The sequence below is a fragment of the Rattus norvegicus genome, chromosome 1 (assembly GCF_021556685.1).
Source record: "Rattus norvegicus strain SHRSP/BbbUtx chromosome 1, alternate assembly SHRSP_T2T, whole genome shotgun sequence".
In the NCBI taxonomy this organism is placed as follows: Eukaryota; Metazoa; Chordata; class Mammalia; order Rodentia; family Muridae; genus Rattus; species Rattus norvegicus.
Genome location: NC_141534.1, coordinates 156059940 through 156083118, shown reverse-complemented (window position 1 = coordinate 156083118; position 23179 = coordinate 156059940). Strand labels below are relative to the sequence as shown.

At 42.4% G+C, this 23179-nt stretch overlaps 1 protein-coding gene and 1 long non-coding RNA gene across 10 annotated transcripts in view; one reads left to right on the top strand and one right to left on the bottom strand.

Moving 5' to 3' along the window:
- Positions 1-18480, bottom strand: part of Me3 (malic enzyme 3) — a 197150-nt gene extending 178670 nt beyond the window's left edge. For 4 of the 8 annotated variants that reach the window (XR_015630267.1, XR_015630269.1, XM_087569990.1 and 1 more), the window contains exon 1: positions 17825-18194. Coding sequence is in view for 4 of the 8 variants with exons in the window: in XM_087569990.1 (XP_087426116.1) it covers positions 17825-18007 (183 nt within the window). In the remaining 4 variants the exon portion in view is untranslated. 8 annotated transcript variants of the gene reach the window in all.
- Positions 17823-18757, top strand: LOC102549783 (uncharacterized). Of its 2 annotated transcripts, XR_015651855.1 has the most exons (3): positions 17823-17964; positions 18275-18403; positions 18511-18757. It is a non-coding gene; the product is annotated as an uncharacterized LOC102549783 (long non-coding RNA). The 2 variants fall into 2 exon arrangements; XR_015651856.1 differs by lacking the exon at positions 18275-18403.
- Positions 18758-23179: the final 4422 nt, after the last annotated feature.

The following is a 23179-nucleotide window of genomic DNA, read 5'->3' as shown; positions in this document are numbered from 1 at the left end:
GGTAATGCCAGGGCATTGAGGTTGGAGTGGGTGGGTAGGAGTGGGAGCATCCTCACAGAAGCAGGGGGAGGGGAGGGGATGTGGAAAAGGAGGGAAAGGGGATAACATTTGAAATGTAAATACATAAAATATCCAAGAAAAATAAAATTAAAAAAAAACCACACACACACAGAATGCATGATAACTTATGCTAGTAGCCCCAGAAATTGGAAAGCTGAGACACAAGGATAGAGAGTTGAAGCTAGCTTGGGCTATACAATGAGACCACAACTTTCCATCCTCAAATAATGTGTACATACATACATAATACATATATGTGTGTATACATTCATATGTGTATGCACATATATATTTCCTTTGAGGAAATTTACAATTTGAAAGACCTCACATATATTCCTAACCAATTCATTTTCGTGTGTGTGTGTGTGTGTGTGTGTGTGTGTGTGTGTGTGTATACTTGACCTTCTGTCAAGTAGGAAATATGAAAATAGAAAACATTCTTAACTCACCTGATAAGAAAACAATAGTAAAAGTAGTGAAATACCTCAGAAAATAAAAAATTGTAACACACACACACACACACACAAAAGGAAAATTCTATAGGGGAAGGTTATTTAACAAAAACCGTTAACACAGCATCTCTTTCTGAGTGGGCTGATAGGATCTACACTTCTGAGGCAAATGCCAGTAAAAGAAGAACTTCCTGTGTAAAGAATGGACTTAAGAGTCCTTTGGACCTGCAAACCATCAGCTAAATGGATGCAAATGTGTTTACAGATTTTTCTTCTTTGAAGCTACAATGTCATGAAATGTTTACAGTGTTAGATTCCGTTATAAAAATTTGTTCTTTTGAAGGGGAGATGAATTAAAGTCAACCACAATGGTCTTAGTCCACAGTGAGTTACATACTCTCAAAGACTTTGGAACCCATGGTGTTTTTAAAATCAAAGATCTTTTACAGTTGTACAAGTCATGCAATTTGGTGTGTAAGATTGAAACACCAAAGAATATTTTATTTTGAGAAATGTTTCATTACTGAACTTTCTACAATGTCTGGGCACAGTGGCTAGAATCATACCATATGACATACAACCTTACCTAGATGTTACCAAATAAACCATAAACAACAGGAGTAGGCTTGCAACAGTATCTCCATTGCTTGTTCTATTAAAATTCTACTTATGAAAAATCTTTAAGCAGCTTTTTACTTAGGCAAGTAGCTGATACTTGGCCAAACTAGCCAAGAAAATCATTCCTGCAAGCTTCTGATTTTCTATTTTTGTTCTCCAGGAATCGTGGTTCATAAAGACAAACTAGAACTTGGCAAAGAGAAAGGCAAGCTCAACTTCAATCCAGTGGAGCCAGTGACAACATTTTGCCCGTGGAGGCTTAAATTTGTGAAAGGTTCATACTGCAGGAACTCTAAATCTTTTTTATTCTACCCAAGTGCTGGGGGTGAGGTGGGGGAGGAAGCATAATAAAGGAATTGGGAGAAGGAAACTGTGCTTTCTAAATTATGAACATTCTATCGATTTTGTTCTGTGTCTGTGCACATGCATCTGGATGTATATATGTGTGTTTGTGCATGTGTGAGTGCACAAGTGTGTGTGTGTGTGTGTGTGTGTGTGTGTGTGTGTGTGTGTGTGTGTAGGCTAGAAGTCAACTTTGAGTTTCATTCCTTGGGTGTTATCCATCTTATGTTTTGAGACAGAGTCTCTTATTGGTCTGGAACTTATTACATTAGGCTAGATGGTCATAGAGCTTCAGAGATTCTTCTGTCTTAGCCTTCCCATTGCAGAGGCTATAAGAGCTCACCACTATGATGCTTGCATCCCAAATACTTTCTCAAGTAAGCTGCTTACCTAGCCCTTTGTTTTGAGTAAAAGGAAGTATTTTTCCTTCAGGAGTCTAAGACAAAAAAGGAAGTTTTTTGAGCTCTTAAAGCTTTGGAAATGGAGTGTCATTATGTTTTTGTGATGCAGACTTGGTACCAGTTATTGCATAGGTGGCTAGAAAATGAAATACCAGCTAATACAAACATGCATTGTAAGTGGCAACCTTCTCTACATTCTGGGAGATAAAAGTCAAAACTGGAATGTTGTTTAATGAAAACAGAACCAGAATAAAGACAAGTGGTTAGATAAAAAGCAATGACATCAATATTTATAACAAGACACTTTAAAGATCCCAACTCCATCATCCCTCACATTTTTACAGTCCTAAAGAAACCATTGAGGAAATTTACAATTTGAAAGATCTCACACATATTCCTAACCAATTCATTTTCTAATATTTAAGACTGATGACTGACAAGCAGAACTTCTGACAATGGCGTTAGCTATGGTTTTATTTTGTTTAATTTTCTAGGAAAAGGCTTAAAAGTGTAACATCCTTGTTAAGCAGTGTAAACTTATGGTGGATAAATATGAGGCTTCCATTTTTCCTGAATATTAGCAATAATTCTTAGACTTGCTACTATGGAGCTCAAGGAATTCTGGTAGAAAACCAATTTCTTTCTTTCTTTCTTTCTTTCTTTCTTTCTTTCTTTCTTTCTTTCTTTCTTTCTTTCTTTCTTTTTTTTTTATTAACTTGAGTATTTCTTATATACATTTCGAGTGTTATTCCCTTTCCCGGTTTCCGGGCAAACATCCCCCTCCCCTCCCCTTCTTTATGGCTGTTCCCCTCCCCATCCTCCCCCCCTTGCCGCCCTCCCCCCAACAATCACGTTCACTGGGGGTTCAGTCTTAGCAGGACCCAGGGCTTCCCCTTCCACTGGTGCTCTTACTAGGATATTCATTGCTACCTATGAGGTCAGAGTCCAGGGTCAGTCCATGTATAGTCCTTAGGTAGTGGCTTAGTCCCTGGAAGCTCTGGTTGCTTGGCATTGTTGTACATATGGGGTCTCGAGCCCCTTCAAGCTCTTCCAGTTCAGAAAACCTATTTCTTGTTTCTTCAGCTCTCACATCTGACTCCCTCATCACCAGCCATATCAGATCCTCAGCATCTTCCTCAGGGGAGTTGAATGCCTTTGCCAGTAGTTTCTGTGATTTTACAAGTTTATCTGGAGCCTATCATAGATCAATAGGTAGTTACTGAATTTATCAGTGAATGGTCTCAGGAAATCTGGAGTTGATTTATGCCTTATTTTCTGGTAGATCAAGGATATTGTATAGTTATTTCTTTTCTCTTAGAGGGAAGTGAGGCTCAAAAGAATCAAGAACTAAATAAAATCTACAAGGTTCAAAAAGCCCCTGAAATTTACAAGACTCACAGGGCCCATGCCCACAGTTAAATAAACAATAAATAATTACTGAGGAGAAAAGAGTCTCTGATTAGCCAAGCTGCCTGAAAATTGTACAGAGACACAGCTGTTGTGAGTCATTATCTATTCTGGTGTGAGTCTTTTAGTGATGCAGCTTCCTTTGATTAACCCTTATTTCTCAATATATATGTTGTTTTGTTTTTTTTGCAGTGCTATGATCTCAAAGACAGTCCCAAAGCTGACTGAACCTTCATGCTACACTCTACTTTATCTTTAAAATTTTAATTTTGTCTCTTCGTTTTCATGGTTGTTTCGACTGATTAAATATTCCCCTAAGCAACCCTTCATCCAATAAATTCACTGATTCACTAAGGGAGGCTTAGGTAAAATAATTTCTTTAGTCTGTCATCAGTGCTGTATCTAAAGAGTGGTGATTTGAATGAAGTGGTTGCTATAGGCTCATATTTTGAATTATTGGTCACGAGTTGGTAGAACTGTTGGGAAATATTGAGAGGTGTGGACTTGTTGGAGGAAGTGTGGCCTTGGAGAAAGTGTGTCACTAGGAGTGGGCTTGAGGTTTTGAGGTTTCTTTTTCTCCCTCCTTTGCCATCTTCTAATATGTCTCCACACAGCAAAAAGTAAAATCATTTATTGTCATAAATTATAACATGTTCCTCATTGCCTAGAAGCATTTAGTAATACTTGCTTTATAGCAAAGACTCCTAGCTCGTCCCGCGCCTCCTACCCTCACCCCAGTCTTCTGCAGTCTGATTTTATGCAGCTTCTCCTCTCTCAGCGTACTCTACTGGCCCATCTATTGTTATTTCTCAGAAACTGCCATGTGAAAACACTTAGTGCCTCCAGACTCCATACCAACTGTTTCTTCAGCTCAAAACACATTATATCTGGCTTCTTTTAATAGCTTTCTGTTTGGGTCTCTTATTCAGTATCACTTATTTTAGAAGTTCTCTCTTTGGCACCTGAAGGGAATTCTGTATTAAGCATGTTATAGTTTAGATACCTCCCCCCCCCCCAGACTCATGTGCTAAAGGATTGGTGTTCTGCTGGTGGCAGTATTGAGAAGTAAGTCCATCAATGGATTCATCTATCAGTGAAATCATTTGTCTTTGATGAAGTTCAGAGCTGAATCGGCTATTGGGAGGTTGTGTCTAGTTGGAGAGGGTCATCACTGAGCTTGTGGCTTTGAAGGCTATTTCTTCTCGCTAAACAGATTGTTTACTTTGGTGTGTGTGTGTGTGTGTGTGTGTGTGTGTGTGTGTGTGTGTGTGTGTATTCATATACACATGTCCCATGGCACACATGAGTGATGAGAAGACAACTAGAGGCAGTCAGTTCTCTTCTACCATGTAGGTACTGGGAATTGAACTCAGGTCTAGTTTGGCAGCATCATCTTTATCTGCTGAATCATCTCACAAATATTCTCTGTCTCTCTCTCTCTGTCTCTCTGTCTCTCTCTCCTCTCTCTCTCTCTCTCTCTCTCTCTCTCTCTCTGCCTCTGTGTGTGCCTGCATCTCTCTATGTCCCTGTTTTTCTCTCTGTGTCTCTGTGTCTGTCTGACTCCCCCCACCCCAATGTATGTGTCTGCTATGTGGTGTCCAGTCTCCTAACAGACAGATGCACTGGCAGGAAGTATGAGGTCCAGTGAAGAACCAAGACAGGATAAGAAGAAAAGAATTTTGTAGACTGGTAGCCTTGCGCAGCTTGGGGGTACAGTAAAGATCTATAGGACATCCCCTAGAAAGCATTTTTTAAGGAAGAAGAAGCTATGGAAACAGGAGAAAAAGGAAAGGATGGGCTGAGTTTTTTTTATTTTACTTCTGTTCAGAAATAATCTATGTAAAGCACCTATAAAAGTACCTGACATGGTAAGAATTACATAAGAATTATTATTTTTAATATTATTGTCCCAGGGATTATGGGTTCAGAGGAGTTAGCTGACACAGTCTATTCAACTGGCAGAAGGTTATAGAATATCTGACTGCTTAATTCAACAAGAGAGCTGTTGGGGATGGTCAGGACCCTCCATTTCTGAAGCTGGGACCAGTCACCAATGGCAACCAATTACTGGAGATACTGACTGTTTCACTGAAGCTCTGTCACAGCTGTCCCATCAGCACCTATGTCAGACCTTGCCACAAGCCTCAGTCAGTGTCTGAGGCTCCACATCAGGCAAGGAGAAGCTGCTTCACATTCTTGTGAGAGCAGAGAGGAATGGGTTAACCCTGATGGGTGGATTTCAAAGACTGTTTCTAAAAATGGCTGTTAATCACTTTTTCTAGACATCAACCATCCCTCCTCCTGTTTCACCAAGCAGCAGCTGTGTTGCTATTTGCTGTCCCTGTGACCTCAAATGGTTTTACCAGTCAAAACAAATAACTATGGGCTAGAAGAGATCAAAAATAAAATAAAAGAGATAAGAAAGGAGAGTCTGACATAAGGAGTCAGCCTTCTGCCAGGAGCTTGTGGACTGCCTTTTAGGTCATATGACTGTAAAGAGAAATATAAATCTAGAAAGAAGGTGCAGTTCGGAACATGCTTGTTCATCAGAATGGACACACAGGAGTGGCAGCAAGAGCTGTGTCAGCAGGTGCTTCGGTTTGAAGTACATGGCAATGATTAATATGGCGCCTGAGGTTCCCACTCTCCTTCTGGATTGGATGCTCTACACAGGCACGGACCAGGTCTTGAGCCTTTCCATGTCCGTGGTACACAGAGAGCTTGCACTGTGTTAGAAATGTTAGAGATGTGGACTGAGAATTAGTTGAAGGCTTCCGATGCACTTTAGATACATTGTTCCATTTAATCATTAGAAGAACCTATCAAGAAGGTATATTTTATTGTCTTTCCCACCACAGATGGGGAAACAGCCTCTTATAAATAGCTTTCTAAAGACCCTGAACCTAGTAAATGGCAGGGCTGGGATTAGAATTGTAGTAGTCCACTTTTAATTGCTATACTTAAGAACCTCAGGCTGGGATTTATTTTGGTTCCAACATCTAGGGGTCATATATGGTGATGGATTTCTTAAAATACTGGTCCCCAGGTAACACGAGGCATCATGTGGCAAGAGACAGTGTGTGTGTGTGTATGTGTGTGTGTGTGTGTATGTGTGTGAGTGTGTGTGAGTGTGTGTGTATATGTGTGTGTATGTGTGTGTATGTGTGTGTATGTGTGTGTGTATGTGTGTGTGTGAATGTGTGTGTATGTGTGTGTGCGAGTATGTGTGTGTGAGTGTGTGTGTGTTTGTGTGTGTGTGTTTGTGTGTGTGTGAGTGTGTGTGTGTGTGTGTGTGTGTGTGTCCCCTCTGACATCTGTCCCTCTTCTTATGAGGACGGCAGTATTCAATCCTGAGAGCTCCACCAGGATGGCTGATAATCCTAATCACCTCCCAATGTCCCCACCTCTGAATATCATACAGAGTATAGTAAGAATCTACTGTAGAAATATCTTATGATAAGAATTTAAATTCATCATCTGAGTACTCGAGGAATGCATTTTAAACCATATTCGAAAGCACAGGATGCTCTGACCCCAGTTCCCTAGATTTTAGGCTACATGTTCTGTTGCCCAATACCTGGTTACAGGTAATGGCTCTTGATGGGTCAAAACAGCAGATTCCAGCTGAACATTTTCCTTCACCTCCAAAGTCCTTGGACCTATTGCCAGTTACAGCAGGTCTCAGTCTATTGCATCAGTTCTGGGATAAGGACAGATAGTCTCATCCAAAAGATGGTATTTCTTAGATGAAACACACCTAGCCCAACTTCAGAGCAGAAAACGTTTTCTAGAGACATATTTTCCCCTTCAAAATATGTATGGCTAGAATGAAGATTGTTGCTGGATTTAAAATTCTCCAAGTCCCATGGACAGGTTTAAAAATAATTTATATTGTCAGATTAAATGTTTTATTTTTATTTTTCAAAAAAGATGAAAGAGAGCAGTTGCTGTATTGTCTTCTTCTCAGTTGTTTCTGATCTGCTGAGGTAGAAGGGATGTAATCTAAGTGCTGTTTATTGAGTGTGTGCTATGACTGGTTATGTGTGTCTAAGAAAAAGTCTTGGATCTAAATATAACGCACATTATGGAGACAGGCACATGTGAACACTGAGACAAAATTGGAAAGGGGCCAGTGCCACCTACGTACGTGTCAAAAGAAAGCAGAGGATGGACTAATGGCTTTCTCGTGGCACTCAGTGAGGTGTGGCAGAGGAGACGCTGGATTCTGGAGTGTGCTGGAGATTTTGATAAGTGACCTGATGTAAATGCCACTTCCCTTTTTGTGCAACATAAACAAGCAAGCAAACAGACGGGAAAGCCATGTCCAAGTACTGGAGACATTAACTCTATTTGCCAAATTAGAGATTTTGTCATTGTGATGGTTTGGATGGGCTCATGTATTCGAACACTTGACCTCCAGCTGGTGGTGTCTGGGAAGACTGTGTCATGTTTAAGAGGTGGGGCCTCAGTAGCGAAAGTGGGTCAGGCCTCACTTTCTGTTCTCCCCTGCTTCCGGGATATGAAAGCAATGTGACTAGCTGCCTCCTGCTAGGTTTGCCTTCCTTTCCTCGCCATGATGGACCACCTCCCCTCAAACTGTAAGATAAAACAAAGCCTTCCAGTACACTGTTTCTCTTCAAATCAGACCCATGAATGAAGGCTACTCACTGTCCAATCCACCACAGCAGCGATGGGTGGCCAGCCTCTTATGGTCTCACTTCTACCTCTTCCTCATCATCAGCTTCACCTGCCAGCTCTGAGGCGTTCATCCACAGCAGCCCCAACCCACAGTGAGGAGAGCACAGCTGCACATCTCTTTCACGCTCTGTACACATGTCATTCTCATTACACTTACCCAGCAGGCTGAACCTGCGTACACATCTTCCCTGGTCCTCACCTGCACCTGCCTTACTGCATGCTCCTCACAGGCAGAAGAAATGCTGATTTTGCCCCGACTTAAGTATCCACTGATTCAGGTGGAATAGGGACTCATAAAAATAGCCATCAATGAATTGAATATGTAAAATAATGAGTTTGGGTAGAATTACACATACCTAAAAAGTGACTAGAAGACACTTAGTAATGTCTAAAGCTCCCTCCAGTTTGAGGATTCCCTGATGTGAGCCAAGTAAGTAGAAATCATAACAACCAGTCAATGGCCATATAATGGAACAGGAATATATTAGTTATTACCATGGAAAGACACAGCCCATCAAGCTGCATACAGAAAGTTTCAAGTAAGAGGGATCTTGTAAAATGTAAGTTCAGTGCACACAAGGGTGCAGGTATGGGCTGTAAAATGAGATAGCCTAGTTTTAAGTACCACTGGGCCACACTTACCAGAGAGAGCATGGAGCAGTTAGTTATCTACTTGCTGCCCCTTTTCCTCATCTGTAATCTAACGTTTACCTCAAAGGGTTGCGATAGTGCAACAAATGAGTTAAAACCTGTGTAAACTGCTTTGAATGGTTTTGCATATAATGTATCTCCTGAAAGTGCTAGCTGTTTGAATCTTCTCCCTAACAACACTAAAGAAAAAGCGACATAATAGGTACCTGAACTGGCTCCTCAATGCTTTTCTTAAAACCACAGGAGAGGGGATAGGGACAATGAACCTAGCTGGAGTTTCCCTACAGTGCATGCCTGGTGGTTTCAGCCTAGGATGTCAGTCAACAGCCAACAGCTGCACAACCCTGAAGAGATGCTAATTTGGGCCAATGAGAAGGGCATCCTTTTGTTTTGCAAGAGGAATTAACAGAGTCTGCTCTCTCCATAATTCTACACTGCAGCAAATGTGTTTCAAGAAAAAGAGTGTGGGTGCTCTGCTATTTCACAATCAAACAAAAGACAGAAAAACAAAAATCTCTCCTTGCAGACCATTCAGCTGCACACTTGTTCAGCCTCTAGTTTCCAGTCATTGTAAAAGTAAACACAGCTTTGATTTTTTTTCTTATTCAAGTCCCTCAAAAGCTGATGATCTTTCTAATAAAAATCCCCTCTCCTCGAATTACTGGGTATATTTCCCTCTCTTCCGTGTCCTTTCGGAAAGAACTGTGTTTTAACCAGGCTGCCTGGCAACCCTTTGGGTACAGAATGAATGCGTGCTTTTAACCACTGACCCCAGCACCTCCAGTTGTAGACTTTCATCACACAATCAGTAATCATAGAGTGTCTTTTGTGCTCTGCCTCAGAAGCGCAGTCAAATGCCACCCCAAAGGACTTCCAAATGTCCTTTCTCCACATCAAAGTGAAGGGATTGTAAGTGAGCTGTAATCTGTGTCTCAAACAGAAGTGCTCACATTAGAGTCCTGCAATGGCCAACATATCAAAAGGCTACTTTCCCACCCTCTCTGTGAGACTGGCATTTAGAAAGCAGAAAGCAGATAATAAAAGACATCTTTGGTAGAGGTGGCAAAAATGCAAAGTCAAATAAAAACCAATAAAGTCATAAACCTCAGGGTCTACAAAGGCCAAGGGCAACCAAGAGAAACCGAAGTAGGGAAACTAGAGATGGCCTTGAAAACATGTCCAAAGAAAGCTCATAGTGAGCCAAGCCTTGGAACTTTCTAAGATGCCATTTGGCCCAGGTCGGAGCCAGACAGCACATATTTCTGTAAAGGATTTGTCATCCATGCAGTTGCCTATGTGATCTACACATTGCTGTTATAACTGCTTTTAAAGCCAGCAGCAGAAAGTTAATTGTAAAAGCTTGAAGTGAGACTACTACTGAAAGAGTCCCACTCATATATTACAAACGCATCTGCCTCTAAACGTTAACCAGGGTGTTATTTACTCAATAACTTTGCCTCGTTAGAAATCATTGCCCAAAATGGAAAAGATACTGGGATGTTAAGAAATTCTGCAAGGAGCAAATAAAGTTCCCAATATACCTGTCTTACAAAGCAGACATTTTCAGATATTGACATCCAAACCAGGCTTGCATTTTTTAAAAATAGTAACAGTCATGGCTGTAGAGTTGACTTAGCACTGTGCATGTCACCTTAGCATTCATTGGCAATGAATTGTGACATTTTTATAAAGAACATACGGACACTCATCTGCCACATGGTCTATGTCCTCTAGAGAATGAGTCACCTATTTACAGCCACGTGCTTATGAGAAAACACTTTGCAAATTCACTTCAGGTTCCAGGAACAGTAAATCTCCCTGCAGAGCTTCTGGCACCTTCCCAAGGTTCCTTTCCCAGGTATTTGGGAGCGAAGCTGATCCTGCTGTGGCATCCTTGTATCTCTGTCCTCTACTTCTGATGCCCTAGAGCGGTGCTGTGATCCTTTAATACAATTTCTCATATTGTGGCGACCCCAACCATAAAATTATTTTGTTGCTACTTCAATTACTGTTGTGAATGCAAATATGAAGGAAATATAAAATTATTTTGTTGCTACTTCAATTTTGTTGCTACTTTCAATTTTGTTGCTACTTTAATTTCATTGTTACTTTCGTTTATATAAAATAAAAAATTATTTTGTTGCTACTTCAATTACTGTTATGAATGTAAAGTTGAGAACACTGCCTCAGAATTCCCATTTCTTCCTTCCTTACTTCCTTCCTTCCTTTCTTTCTTTCTTCCTTTCTTTCTTTCTTTCTTTCTTTCTTTCTTTCTTTCTTTCTTTTTTTTGATTTGGAAAAGTTGACATTAATTGGTTTTTTTTTTTGTTTTGTTTTGTTTTGTTTGTTCCAATTTTTTTTTATTAACTTGAGTATTTCTTATTTACATTTCAAATGTTATTCCCTTTCCCGGTTTCCAGGCAAACATCCCCCTAATCCCTCCCCCTCCCCTTCTTTATGGCTGTTCCCCTCCCCACCCTCCCCCCATTGCCGCCCTCCCCCCAACAATCAAGTTCACTGGGGGTTCAGTCTTAGCAGGACCAAGGGCTTCCCCTTCCACTGGTGATCTTACTAGGCTATTCATTGCTACCTATGAGGTCAGAGTCCAGGGTCAGTCCATGTATAGTCTTTAGGTAGTGGCTTAGTCCCTGGAAGCTCTGGTTGCTTGGCATTGTTGTTCATAAGGGGTCTCGAGCCCCTTCAAGCTCTTCCAGTCCTTTCTCTGATTCCTTCAACGGGGGTCCCATTCTCAGTTCAGTGGATTGCTGCTGGCATTCGCCTCTGTATTTGCTGTATTCTGGTTGTGTCTCTCAGGAGAGATCTACATCCGGCTCCTGTCGGCCTGCACTTCTTTGCTTCATCCATCTTGTCTAATTGGGTGGCTGTATATGTATGGGCCACGTGTGGGACAGGTCCTGAATGGGTGTTCCTTCTGCCTCTGTTTTAATCTTTGCCTCCCTATTCCCTGTCAAGGATATTCTTGTTCCCCCTTTTAAAGAAGTCTTTCTTTCTTTCTTTTTTTCTTTCTTTCTTTCATTTTAGTTTTCTTCTAATGAATGGTTATAAAAATGTGTTTTCCAATACCTTATAAGAAATAACATTATGTAGCAGAGGTAAAGAAAACAAATTATTTCCCCAAACCCATGTACATATGTGACTAAGCAACGTGTTACAGATTAACAAAGTATAAGCAAGCAATTTAGTTTTCTCAGCCAGTTTCTCCTATTGGCAGGCAGCAATTTGCAGTTACAAAGAAAGGAGTAATTATTTTATTATTTGTCTTTAAAAGTAATCTTGTAAGAAACTTAAAAGAATCACAAATCTAAAGTTTTATATAAAAATCAGTCATATCTAACTTAAATCACCCAAAAGCATATCTACTCATTGGCAAATCTTTTTTTTTTTTTAAGATTTACTTATTTTATTTATATGAGTCCACTGTCGCTGTCTTCAGACGCATCAGAAGAGGGCATCAGATCCATGACAGATGGTTGTGAGCCACCATGTGGTTGCTGGGATTTAAACTCAGGACCTCTGGAGGAGCAGTCAGTGCTCTTAACCACTGAGCCATCTCTCCAGCTCCTCTTTGGCAAATCTTAATAAATCATATAAGGAAGCTGAAGGCAAAAATGGGTACAAGAATTCAGTCATCACCAGTCCAGCCTCAGTGAGAGTCACAACCTCCAGTGTTCCCATTGTTCTTGGTCCCTGAAAATAAAGGGTCACTAGCTTAACTAATGAGAGTGTCACTTCAGAATTCCCATTTCTGCCTGAATCCCGTTGCTTCCCCTGCCTGTTGGAGCAGAATGGAAGCCCCATGGCATCAAAAATGGAGGATGGGGACTCAAGGACACTGGATTACTGCCTGAAGCTGGACCTTCTGCCTCGGATCCATGCTCTAGATATCCAATGTGTGCCCATCCCACTGGATATGTCGATAATGGCGATGCAAAGCTTAGGGGAGGAGATGCCCTAAAGAAGGACTTCTGGTGAAAAGAGATGTGAAGGGAAATGAGGAATTTAGGAAAGCCCGCAGAGGTCACTCTGAATGATCCACATAATGGCAGAAAATATATTCTGAACTTCTAAAGTAAGACACTTGTGTGTTTTCCTTGGATGATCAGACTATGCAGACAATGGATTCCAAGGAGTTGGAATTTCCTAAGACTCATTCTGAGGAAGGAAAAGGTTGAGGTCCTGGTGCCAGCTAGAAGGGAAACTTGTCTCCCACCAAGAGATTTACCCAGGACTGACATTTTCGGGATAGGCCAAAGACCAAGAGACAGTAATGTGTTCATAATGAGCCAATGATAGAGAAGACCATGGCTTGACCAGTGCTGCTGAGTTATACTATTGATCTCTCTCTAAACCCAAATCTTATGCCAGTATCTGAAGCATAGATACGAGGGTATCACTGAATCTAGTCCTTTGTTCCTCTTCCCAGTGCAGTCATACCGAATACATATCCCTCCTCTTTTCCACTATTACTTGTGTCTTTAGTTGGCCTACTGGGGACAGGTAGCTGAGCTATCTTGTCAGGCTACCAGTGATCTAACAACTCTGATAACAACTTGACTCCTTTACTCATTCTGCCTGTTAACTGTGGGCTGCATACTGAGGTATGTCAGCCAAGAATCCCTGACTAAATAGAGCCTAAATTAGTCACTGGAGGGCTGGATCTATAACTCAACAGAATGTTTGTCTAGCTTGAAGAAGCTAGCTCCGATGAGATATGTGAGAACAGAGTTGGTGTTAGTAGGGATGCAAAGAAAATAGACTTTAAGGTTGAGGAGAAATGGACAGAATAAATGAATGAAAGGTTAAGATACATATTTTCTGATAGTTTCTCCAAATATCTTTTCTTTAATGGTGGAGAATTTTTAGCCGAAAACATTGGTGCCAGAGGACTTACTCCCAACCCCCAAAGTTTCTGTTTTAAATGAACATGTTACTAAATTTTGGTCCGGTGGATTTGAATAGAAGTGATATTTAAGTTTTCTAAACAGTGCCCTTAAGATCAGTGTTTCCCTTGCCCTTGGATTCTGTAGAATTGAAGGTATAGCAGGGGTTGCCATTTTGGACCATCAAATATAAAAGGCACAGTGATACTACTGAGCAACCAGATCAAGCCTCATTCCAACTCACAAATGCCAACCCAGACTTGTTTATTGGATGTGTAATTCTACCTTGGTTAAGCCTGTGTATTTGGGGTTTATTTTGTCAGATTGGCTTGACCTAGCATAACTAATACAACTTCATTTAGCTGTCCTAAGCACATAGCCATAACATTTCTCAGCTGTTTACCACATAGCAGTATTAGGTTCATGAAGACAGGCCAGTAGTCAATAGTAAAAGGCTGAATTTCAATCTTATTTTGCTCATTTCGTATTGAAATATTCAAAACAGCATTTGCATTTCAACTCCCTGCACCAGTGCGACAGTGGCTTGGGTCTGGAGTAAACTGCATATGGAATTCATGTTTAGTCAGTAATCCATTGTTTCTCTTTCAATCAATAAGCCTGGTTCTCTCCCGTATCTGACACGCAGGTCTCAGGAAGACATATCATTCACATTACTGATAAACTTCCACTTCTCCAAACAAGCCAACCACCATCTCCTGAATAAAAGAAAGTCTACGAGGAGCCACTTCCCTCATCCACAGAGAGGAAGTAAAGTGTCACTAAGAAAAGGCAGGTGCTTCAAACACAAATTGTATTTGAACTTGAGTCTGAATGCTGAGGTGATTCCACTGAGACTTGTGTGTCCCCAGAACCTCAAGCCCTGAGGGTTGGTCACTTTCATATAGTCATGGACTGAAATACGACAAGTATGCATGGGAAGGAGGCTGTTTCAGCTCTGTCTTTAACTATCCCAGGGCCCACTGCATGAAAAGTGCCATTCAACAATCAGTGGTTTTAATACCTATTTCATTCATTACTTCCCTAGACATTAAGCACAGAAGATTAAAAAAAAACCTGCAGAAAAAGCAAGTGACTGGTTCAATAGCATATTGTGTGAAAAAAAATCACTGCTATTAGGGTCAAGTGGTAGGTATGCTCCTTCCACAGAAGGCCATAGTCATTGAGAATGTAGTCAATGTGAGCACTGGGTTGGTAAGTTAGCATATTAATATTAATGGGGTTGAGGGGAAAAGGCTATGACTCAAGACAACTCAAGAGCAAATAGTTATTGAATGTCAAATCATACAAAGAACTTCATCTGATAGTTCAGTCTCTGTCCTCAAGTTGACCAGAACCTATTGTGGAAAAGAAACTAGTCAGCCACAATAATATTTTGCCAAAAGGAAACAGGGACAAAGCAAATGCCAAGAGGCTCACATTTAGATTGAAGAGTGGATCAGGAGGGTGTTTCCCTCAGCCACAGAGACGCCAATGAGACCAATCACAGATAGCATGCTCAGGACATGGTGGAGCTAGAACCAGAAGGCAGCGATCACACAATACTAATAGTAACCCCATAAGAAGCCAGTCTTCTGGGTTTGCAACCCCATTAGGAAGAACAACAATATCAACCAACCAGATTACCCAGAACTCTCATGGACTAAACCACCAACCAAAGAGTACACATGGGGGACCCAAGGATGGCCTTGTTGGGCATCAGTTGGAGGAGAGGCCCTTTGTCCTGTGAAGGCTCGATGCTTCAGTGTAGGGGAATGCCAGGGCAGTGAGGTGGGTGGGTGGGGGATCACCCTCACAGAAGCAGGGGGAAGGGTATGAGATGGGAGTTTGTGGAGGAGAAACCAGGAAGAGGATAACATTTGAAATGTAAATAAAAAATCCAATAAAAGGAAGATGGCAAAAGAAAGAGAAGTCTGTTTTCTGTCACACAACCCCATTTCTCTTTCACCCTCCAGTTTCAGTGTAATGCCTTTTCCTGACCTGCTCCAGATGGAACACACAGTACAGTACATGCGTAGCCAGAACTGAATATTAGATCCCCAAGACTTCTCGGTAATACTGTGGTTTAGGCACAGGTACACAACTTCATTCTTTCAGTCTTTGCTCACAGAGACCATGCATTGTAGAAAAATAGCTACTCAGAGACCTGCCCACTCATCACAGTACCAAAGGCCCTTCGAAGCTGCCCCCTTTTGCTCCTCTCTGGTAACGTTATTGTTCTGTTTATCCTCATTGCAATTGTCCCATCTAGCTGAGAGAAATCTTGAAGCCTTCTCTGGAAACACCAAATGCTGGGGGTCATCAGAGAGAAGAGAAGGGCATGTGAGTAGCTCCCTGGAAGATGGCTTCTTTACTGCAGAAGCGGGATGAAACTAGATCTCAGCAGCATCTCTGAGATCCCCCTTACCTCTGACCAGCGTCAGGCACCTTTAGAGATGTGTGGCATTATGAAAACCTCAGGCCGCATACATTAATGAATAACCTCCCGGAAGACAAATCATTTGAATAATTTCCATAGGGGACAAGAATTGTTTTAGGGAATCAAAACCCAGGAATTAAAAATATTATTTTTGTAACTACTCACAAAACCTTATTAACCAGCAGTTATTTGCTGGTTGGTAATGTACCCATATGTCTGAGGCAATTGATAAATTAATCAAAACCTATAGTAGTAATATATTACTTTGCTCACCAGAATCCCCCTGTCTCTCCCCTCTTATGACATCTATAGTTTTTTGTTATTTGTTTTTTTTTTTGTTTTTGTTTTTTTGGTGGGGAACAATGTCTCCTCTAGTCTAATTAGTGTGGATGAACCTACCGTAAACCTTATCTTCAATTCTATGTGGAGGCTCCAGGCTCCAATTGGCTTAAGTTACTGGTGATTGGCTTAGGAATGGGAAGAGAACCCCTACAGATTCTGAGGTAGCCTGCTTACACTTCATGTGAAGAAACTGATGAAGCTGGCATCACAAAGCCTCTGCTTCTTCATCAAGCCTCACCTGCAGCCCTTCCTCAAGATATGGTTTTGGTAAAGAGTTTTTTGTTGGCTGAAAGCTGTTCTCACCTTCTAGCATTACTGAAGTAATTCAAATGGACACAAATACTTTAAATGCTTTGGACAGGAGCAGTGTACTGGGAACTCACAGTCTCTTTGGAGAGCAGGGTGTCAGTGTGACAAGTGTAGACGGAGCACAAAGACGCTTCTCTTAGTTTCTATTAACTCTGTAGGAAACGATACATGGCATTGCATGGTTGGCCTCACCCTCTAAAACTGCAGTTTCCATACAGGTTGCCTCACTGAAATTTCACCATCCTGAATCAGTCAAACTATTAACGTTTCTGAGAACTTCATGCGTGAAGAGTGTTCACATTTCATATGCAGTAATTGCTTAGTAAGCACTTATGAAAGTTTAAAATATGAATCCAAATCCAATGGTTTTGAAATTTTTTTTTACAATAATCAAACGAGGTAGGAATAGCAGGCTATCACTCACTCATATTAATTAGGGTGAAGAACATTGAGCCTGCTAGTTTGAGGAGGAGTGGGAGGTAAGGGGACTGGCTTCAGTCTTGGCTTCCGTTTTTTTCCCCCACAATCCTCTGAACCAAAGATACAAACTTGACTGCTATAAGGAGGGGGTGCATTCCTAGGCTAATACACAGGTGTCTGCAGTGGGCTGAACATGGTCAAGGCATTAGAGACTTGCATTTGGTCACTTTGATCAAGACCCCTTTGTTCCGAATTGTGTTACAGGACTGGTTTAAATTCAAATCTTTAATTCTCCTTCCAGTACTAAAAGTTCTATAATTCTAGACTTTTCTACCTTCCAGATTCATGTTTTCCCAAATATTCATCATAACCTTAGCTAACATTTATTATCTCCTTGGTGCCCAAGTCTCTGCTAAGAACTCTGCCTTTGTTTTCCTGTTTTTCCTTTTAAACCTTGCAACATTCCTAAGAAATCGCTAACAGATACTTTAACTCGCAGAGGTCAAATGAATTGTCCTCAAGATATGCTGGAAATCTGACTCTAGGTCAGAGGGAACATCGGGAATACTCACTGGGTCTGTATTGTTTTTGCTGAAGAAATTAAGGTCAGTAAAATTGATCACCTCTCTCCACGGCAAGAGAGGAACTAAAAGGCCAAAGCAAACAGAGCAATCTCCAAGAGGCAAAACCAGAAGGGCTCTGGAAGGACGCCATAGGCTTAGTCCCAAGCCCAAGGGGCGGGGCGTCCTTCCCTGCTAACCACAGGATCCAACGTCCACCCATTACCTTGTTGAGATGGGGGTTCCTGGTTACATCGTATCCGCGCTTCTTCAGGGGTACTGGGCGAGGCGGACCAGACTTGGAGTGGCATCCCTGGGCGGGCGCGGAGAGTGCCTGACGCCGAAGGCTGCCGCAGGCTAGGCGAGGTAGGGAGGTTAGCCGTGCGCCAGTGCCCAGCGCGGCGCCCATGGTCCTGGCACAGACCTGGAACCAGGGCGAGACCAAGGTCAGGGGTGTCCTCTAGCCAAGCCAGGTCCTGCGCTCCAGTAGGACGCGGGACCTGAGCTCGGAGAGGCTGGGGGTTCCCAATGGATTCAAGGAGCTAGCCCCCGCCCCTCGTCCGAGGCCACCTGCTCCGTGCTTGGTTGCGATGTTCACCCCCGCAGCCAACAAAGCGAAAGCAAGCCCAGAAAGCAGATCCCGTGAGGGTGACAGCCTGTGCTGGCCTCCATACAGAGAATACTCTCCGAGGGGTCCCTGCACCCTCAGTACCTGAGGTTGGCCTTGTCTTCTCCACTTACCTGCCTAACTGGAGAAGCTCAAGTCTGTGAGAAGCTCAAGTCTGTGCAGCCCCACTGCAGGCAGGTAGGGAAAGACGCTACTGTCCCCTGTCACACTCTGGCCAAAGGCAGCACCGCACCACTCAGGCAGTACGCGGGACTGCTGTGTTCAGTAAAATCCTTGCCTTGCAGGACCAGACTTCCCTTGAGGATACGCGTGGGGGCTCTTCGTATCAAGATGTAACAAGATGAAGCTCACTTTCCTCCCACATGAGGGCTTTTGTGCTTTTGTACCTTGGCACTCTCTATCCAGAGGACTTGAGGATCATCATGCTCCCTGCCTCTTGAGCAAGGCCCTGAGCAAGGATGCTGTCCTGTGAAGTAACCATTAGCCACATGTAGCTGTAATACTCTAAATAAAATACAATTTAAAAATCCATTTCCCCAGTCCCAGCAAGCAGTTCTTTTTAAAGCAGTTGGGAGCATGTGTGAGTGCATATAGGTACAGAACACTTCCAACTTTGCAGAACGTTCTCTTGTCTTGATCTGAGTCTCCCACTTCCTAGGGAGGTTTCTAAGAACCCCATGAAGCCAGTCATAGATGTTAGGGTCACACCTTAATCCCTGAATTTAAATGTATACTTCCTCTCAGTATTCAAGCGATTCCTTCTGAAGGAAATACATCTCACTGTGTATGGGATAACACCCAAGTCGTCAGGAGGCCTTGGTTAACCCCAGCCTGGTTCCTGACAAGGTCTAATGCTTGTCCTACTTCACACTGTGCTGTCCTTGAGGTCTCCCCTCACTTGCTTCTCCCCATTTCTCCACCTTACTTCCCTGCCTCCACCTCGGGGCTTTTGTATCTGCTAATGCTTTTGCATGGATCCTCACACTCCAATCTTCCAAACAACTGCCACATCTCATCTCTGAGGTGGCCCCTAATATGTCAACTTGGGGGCCTTTATTGTAGGTATTCCCTTCAGTCTGACCATCACTAGGGGGAACATAGGAAAAGGGTATCCCCTATGTGTAAACGAACAAGTCAGTTACCAGCTCACAGCTCTTGTGCTTTATTCTCTGCCTCCCCCTTACACTACAGGCTTCACTTGGCTTGGGTCTTTACCTGCAAATCCATTTGTCCTCAGGGCTTGACGTGTCTTTGTACAATAAAAACATGTTTGGTGAGGGAAGGTGAGTGGCTTCCCTGTTGATCAGGACTATGAGCTCTCAGAATGGCTGCCAGACAGATGGTGTGGTTCTCTCAGACTCACTTTCAAACCGCATCCCATTCTCTGGTCCCAACTGCAAGGCAGGCATAATGGTACTGTCAGGGTCCTCCTGCCTGGCCTCAGGATTCCATCTCCTCGGAAGTGATGGGAATTAGTGCCTTCCCCTGAAGCCTCTGTCCTTTCTGCTCTAATTTCTAGTTCTCAGCTAGAATGATCTATATTCAATTGTACTGGATAAAAGAATGTCGATTCTCTTTAGATGATATTTGGTATATAGGTCACACTTCAGAGCAGGCCCCATGCCCTGGACTAATTAGCTATCTGGGCAACACAGACTGAATTCCATGGGGTTTGTTTGTTTGTTTGTTCATTTGTTTTGAGTCAGAGGGCAAACATAAAGTTGGATGGGTAGGAAGGAGGGGAGGACCTGGGAACAGCTGGGAGAACAAGATGAACATGATCGATTATGTTTTATGAAACCTCCAATGAATAAATAAAAATCTTGTTTAAAAGATTGAAACAGTCATTTACAAGCCTTTGCATCTTCAGTATCTGGGCCAATGCCTGGTTAGCACAGAGAATACACCCAGCTTGTTGGATTTGCTTTGGCAAGCCCTCCCCCCCCCTTAATTTCAAATACCATCTTCTCCACAAAGTCTTTCAAAGTCAGCGGCTCATCTTCCTCCAGCATGATCCCCAAGTGCCCCCAAGTGTATCTACTACATCATTAAACCATGCTTTCAAGTGCTTTATTTATATGCCTGTCCTCTCAGAACCTCTGAGGGACTCATGAAGGCATACAGCTTTGGCTTTTAATGATCTGGATTCTAGTGGTGAATAGTTCATGTGAGCTTGAGCATTTTAAGTGACAAATCTCACTATCTTTGTGGTAAAACTAAGACCCTACTGTTAGTTCTAGCATTTTTTTCTTGTGGATCTATTTGCTTATTTAAGGCGCTTAATAATACATCGACACAATGCCAAGCACACTTAAATCCTCCACTTGAGATTTAGAAATTGTAAGGTAGCTCCATGGAAACTGTGCTTCTAATTGCTCTCATTTCCCAAGCTTACAGATGTAGGAATCACTTTCCTCATTCTGGCTAACAGTGGTAAGTTGTTTCCCAAATGTATAACCATCAGAACAGACCACTGGTGCTCGACAGTGCACTGGCTGTTAAACTCATGTTAGGAGGCTGGGTAGAAAGACCATATTTTCAACTGATAATATTTCTAAGTCAAAATGAATTTACAGGTTGTAAGCCAATTGTTAAGTCAGAGCACCCATCGTAACTCATTTAATCTTATAATTATTCCTCTATACAGCTATCTTTCTGAACTCTGACTTATGGCTGAAATTTGCATCTTATAAACTAATTCTTGGACAGCAGGTTTCCCAATAATTTCCATCAGCATGGGCAATAGAGGGAGACTGAAGCCTGGAAAGGACAGACTTACTTTATTCTGTTTTATATTAGTCCCTTTCAGGTCCAAAACCAGCTATAGCCCATTGACTAGCATCACCCATTGGCCCCAGAGTGCAACCTCCTTCTTTACTACATGTAGTCTCACCAAGCTCTTGCCTGCTCTTGTTCAAGTCCAGTCTCTGGTGGTTCCAGCAGTTCCTTTCAGGCTCTACCTTAAGCTTCTTTCTGTGGTTACTAGTGGCTGTCCCAGCGCTTCCTACATACTCATTCAACCCCCGACCACTCAAGTGATCCCGCTCTTTAGGTCAAATTTTTAGTGTTGAGATAGAGTTAGTTCTGTTACTCAACATAGTCTGGCCTGACAGAAATCGATGTTACCCTCAATTTTCAAACCAGGAAACAAACCAGAGAAGTTACTTTGCCTGATAGGACTAGGATTTAAACCTGGGTCCCAGATCCGTAGTGCTTCGAGGACAGCGAAGACTCAGATCAGTGAAGTCCTTCACAGGCCTGATGTGTGGTGAACCACAAACAGCCAGGACTCATCTGATATCCAGTCACCTCATCATCACTTTGTCAGGCCTCTGTCCTGTACAAACCCTCACACATGCTTGTAGAACCTGTAACAGGGGGAGCTCAGAGCCTCAGCTCTTTCCCTCTCCACGTTTGCATGAAGCGTTTCCAGGGAAACGGATTCTCCCTCTCTTCTTATCTTTCTCCCACGGCTCTGCCATCCCTCCCTGTTCACCATAACTTGGTTTCTTGACTTCAGTTTTTCTATTTATTCAATGAGAAGAAACAGCTGTTGGGTGGTCTGAAAAGCAATAAAAAAATGAACATTTTTTGTAGTAGAAAAATCTGTTCTTAATTATGCTGCATTGCGCTCCTTTATTCTACTTCACTGTCATAACCACAATGGCCAACTTTAACAAGAAAGGAATATACGTTTAACTCTTCACATTTTTAATAGGGAGGCATCCAGGACAGTTATCCCTGCATTGTCATCGCAAGAACACTTTGGAAAGTTTATAAACTTGGCCTTCCTAAGTAGTTGTTATAGTAAGTATAATTGCTTCCAGCTAGAAGAACAAGATACAAGGCCCTTCTCCCCGCACTCCCTGCTCCATTGCTCCATTCTCATTTAAGTCTGCAGTTGGATCTCAGCAGGTCTGCTTGGAGTCAGGCCTGCCTGTGGGACAGCCTTTCTTTTCATGGCTCATTTAAGCTCAAACATTTTATAGGATATTTCATACACAGTTCTACTTCTACTCTGCAATATGAGTTCGGAAAAGACATGGTGCCTTTGGTCTGAGTGAAGGGTGGGAAAAAAAAACAGTAACCAGGGCTTTCCGTGTGTGTGTGTGTGTGTGTGTGTGTGTGTGTGTGTGTGTGTGTGTGTTTATTTCCCAGAGTTTAAGGGGGCAGGGTGGCAATTCTGCACTTCTTGAAATACTCTATTCACTTACTCCCTCCTCTGACAACCATTTGCCATTTCTCCATTATGTTCAGGGCCCTCCACCTCCTCTTCTCTCATACAAAAGTTAGACAAAAAGGTAACTGTTGGGGCAAGGCAGGCTTCAGGAACAGAAACCCACAGCAGCAGCTGCTGAGCCACACAGCTGATAAGGGGAACAAATCCATGCCCCTGTTTGTTTGGAGGTCACAACATCAACCCAGTAGGGAAAGGGGACGGCTCTTTGTCCACGATGTGATTTGTCCATCTGGCCTATTCAGCATGCCCTGGTCCAGCTGACCCTGGCCACTGGCTGCTTCCCCAGCTCCTTCACAGTCTTGGAACTTGTTAAGCTGTAATGAGCATATCTCCTGTTTCCTAGTTGACTTTGCAATAGTCCCCATACACTCCCACAAAGGAAGGGTGAAGAAGAAGTTTCCCCTGCCGCGGTCTTTTCTAGTGGCACAAAACTCATTTAGATCTGGAATTTCCACTGGAGAGGTTTTGGGTTATTTCCCTTTTAAGTGGTTTTAAAAGCATGTTTTCTCTCTATGTAATTGGTGTGATTAAGACAGGCTATTGTTTCTAGAGAACTTGGGCTCTCTTAGGCTTTTTTTTTTCTTTTTTTTTATCACCTCAATTAGTTTTTGTGTTTCCTCCTCACAAGGTTTAGCCACTCGACCCTCCTCTCAGCTGGTAGTCAGCTTCAAATCCCTTTGCCTGATCCACGGAGCCTTCCCCCCAAAAGATAT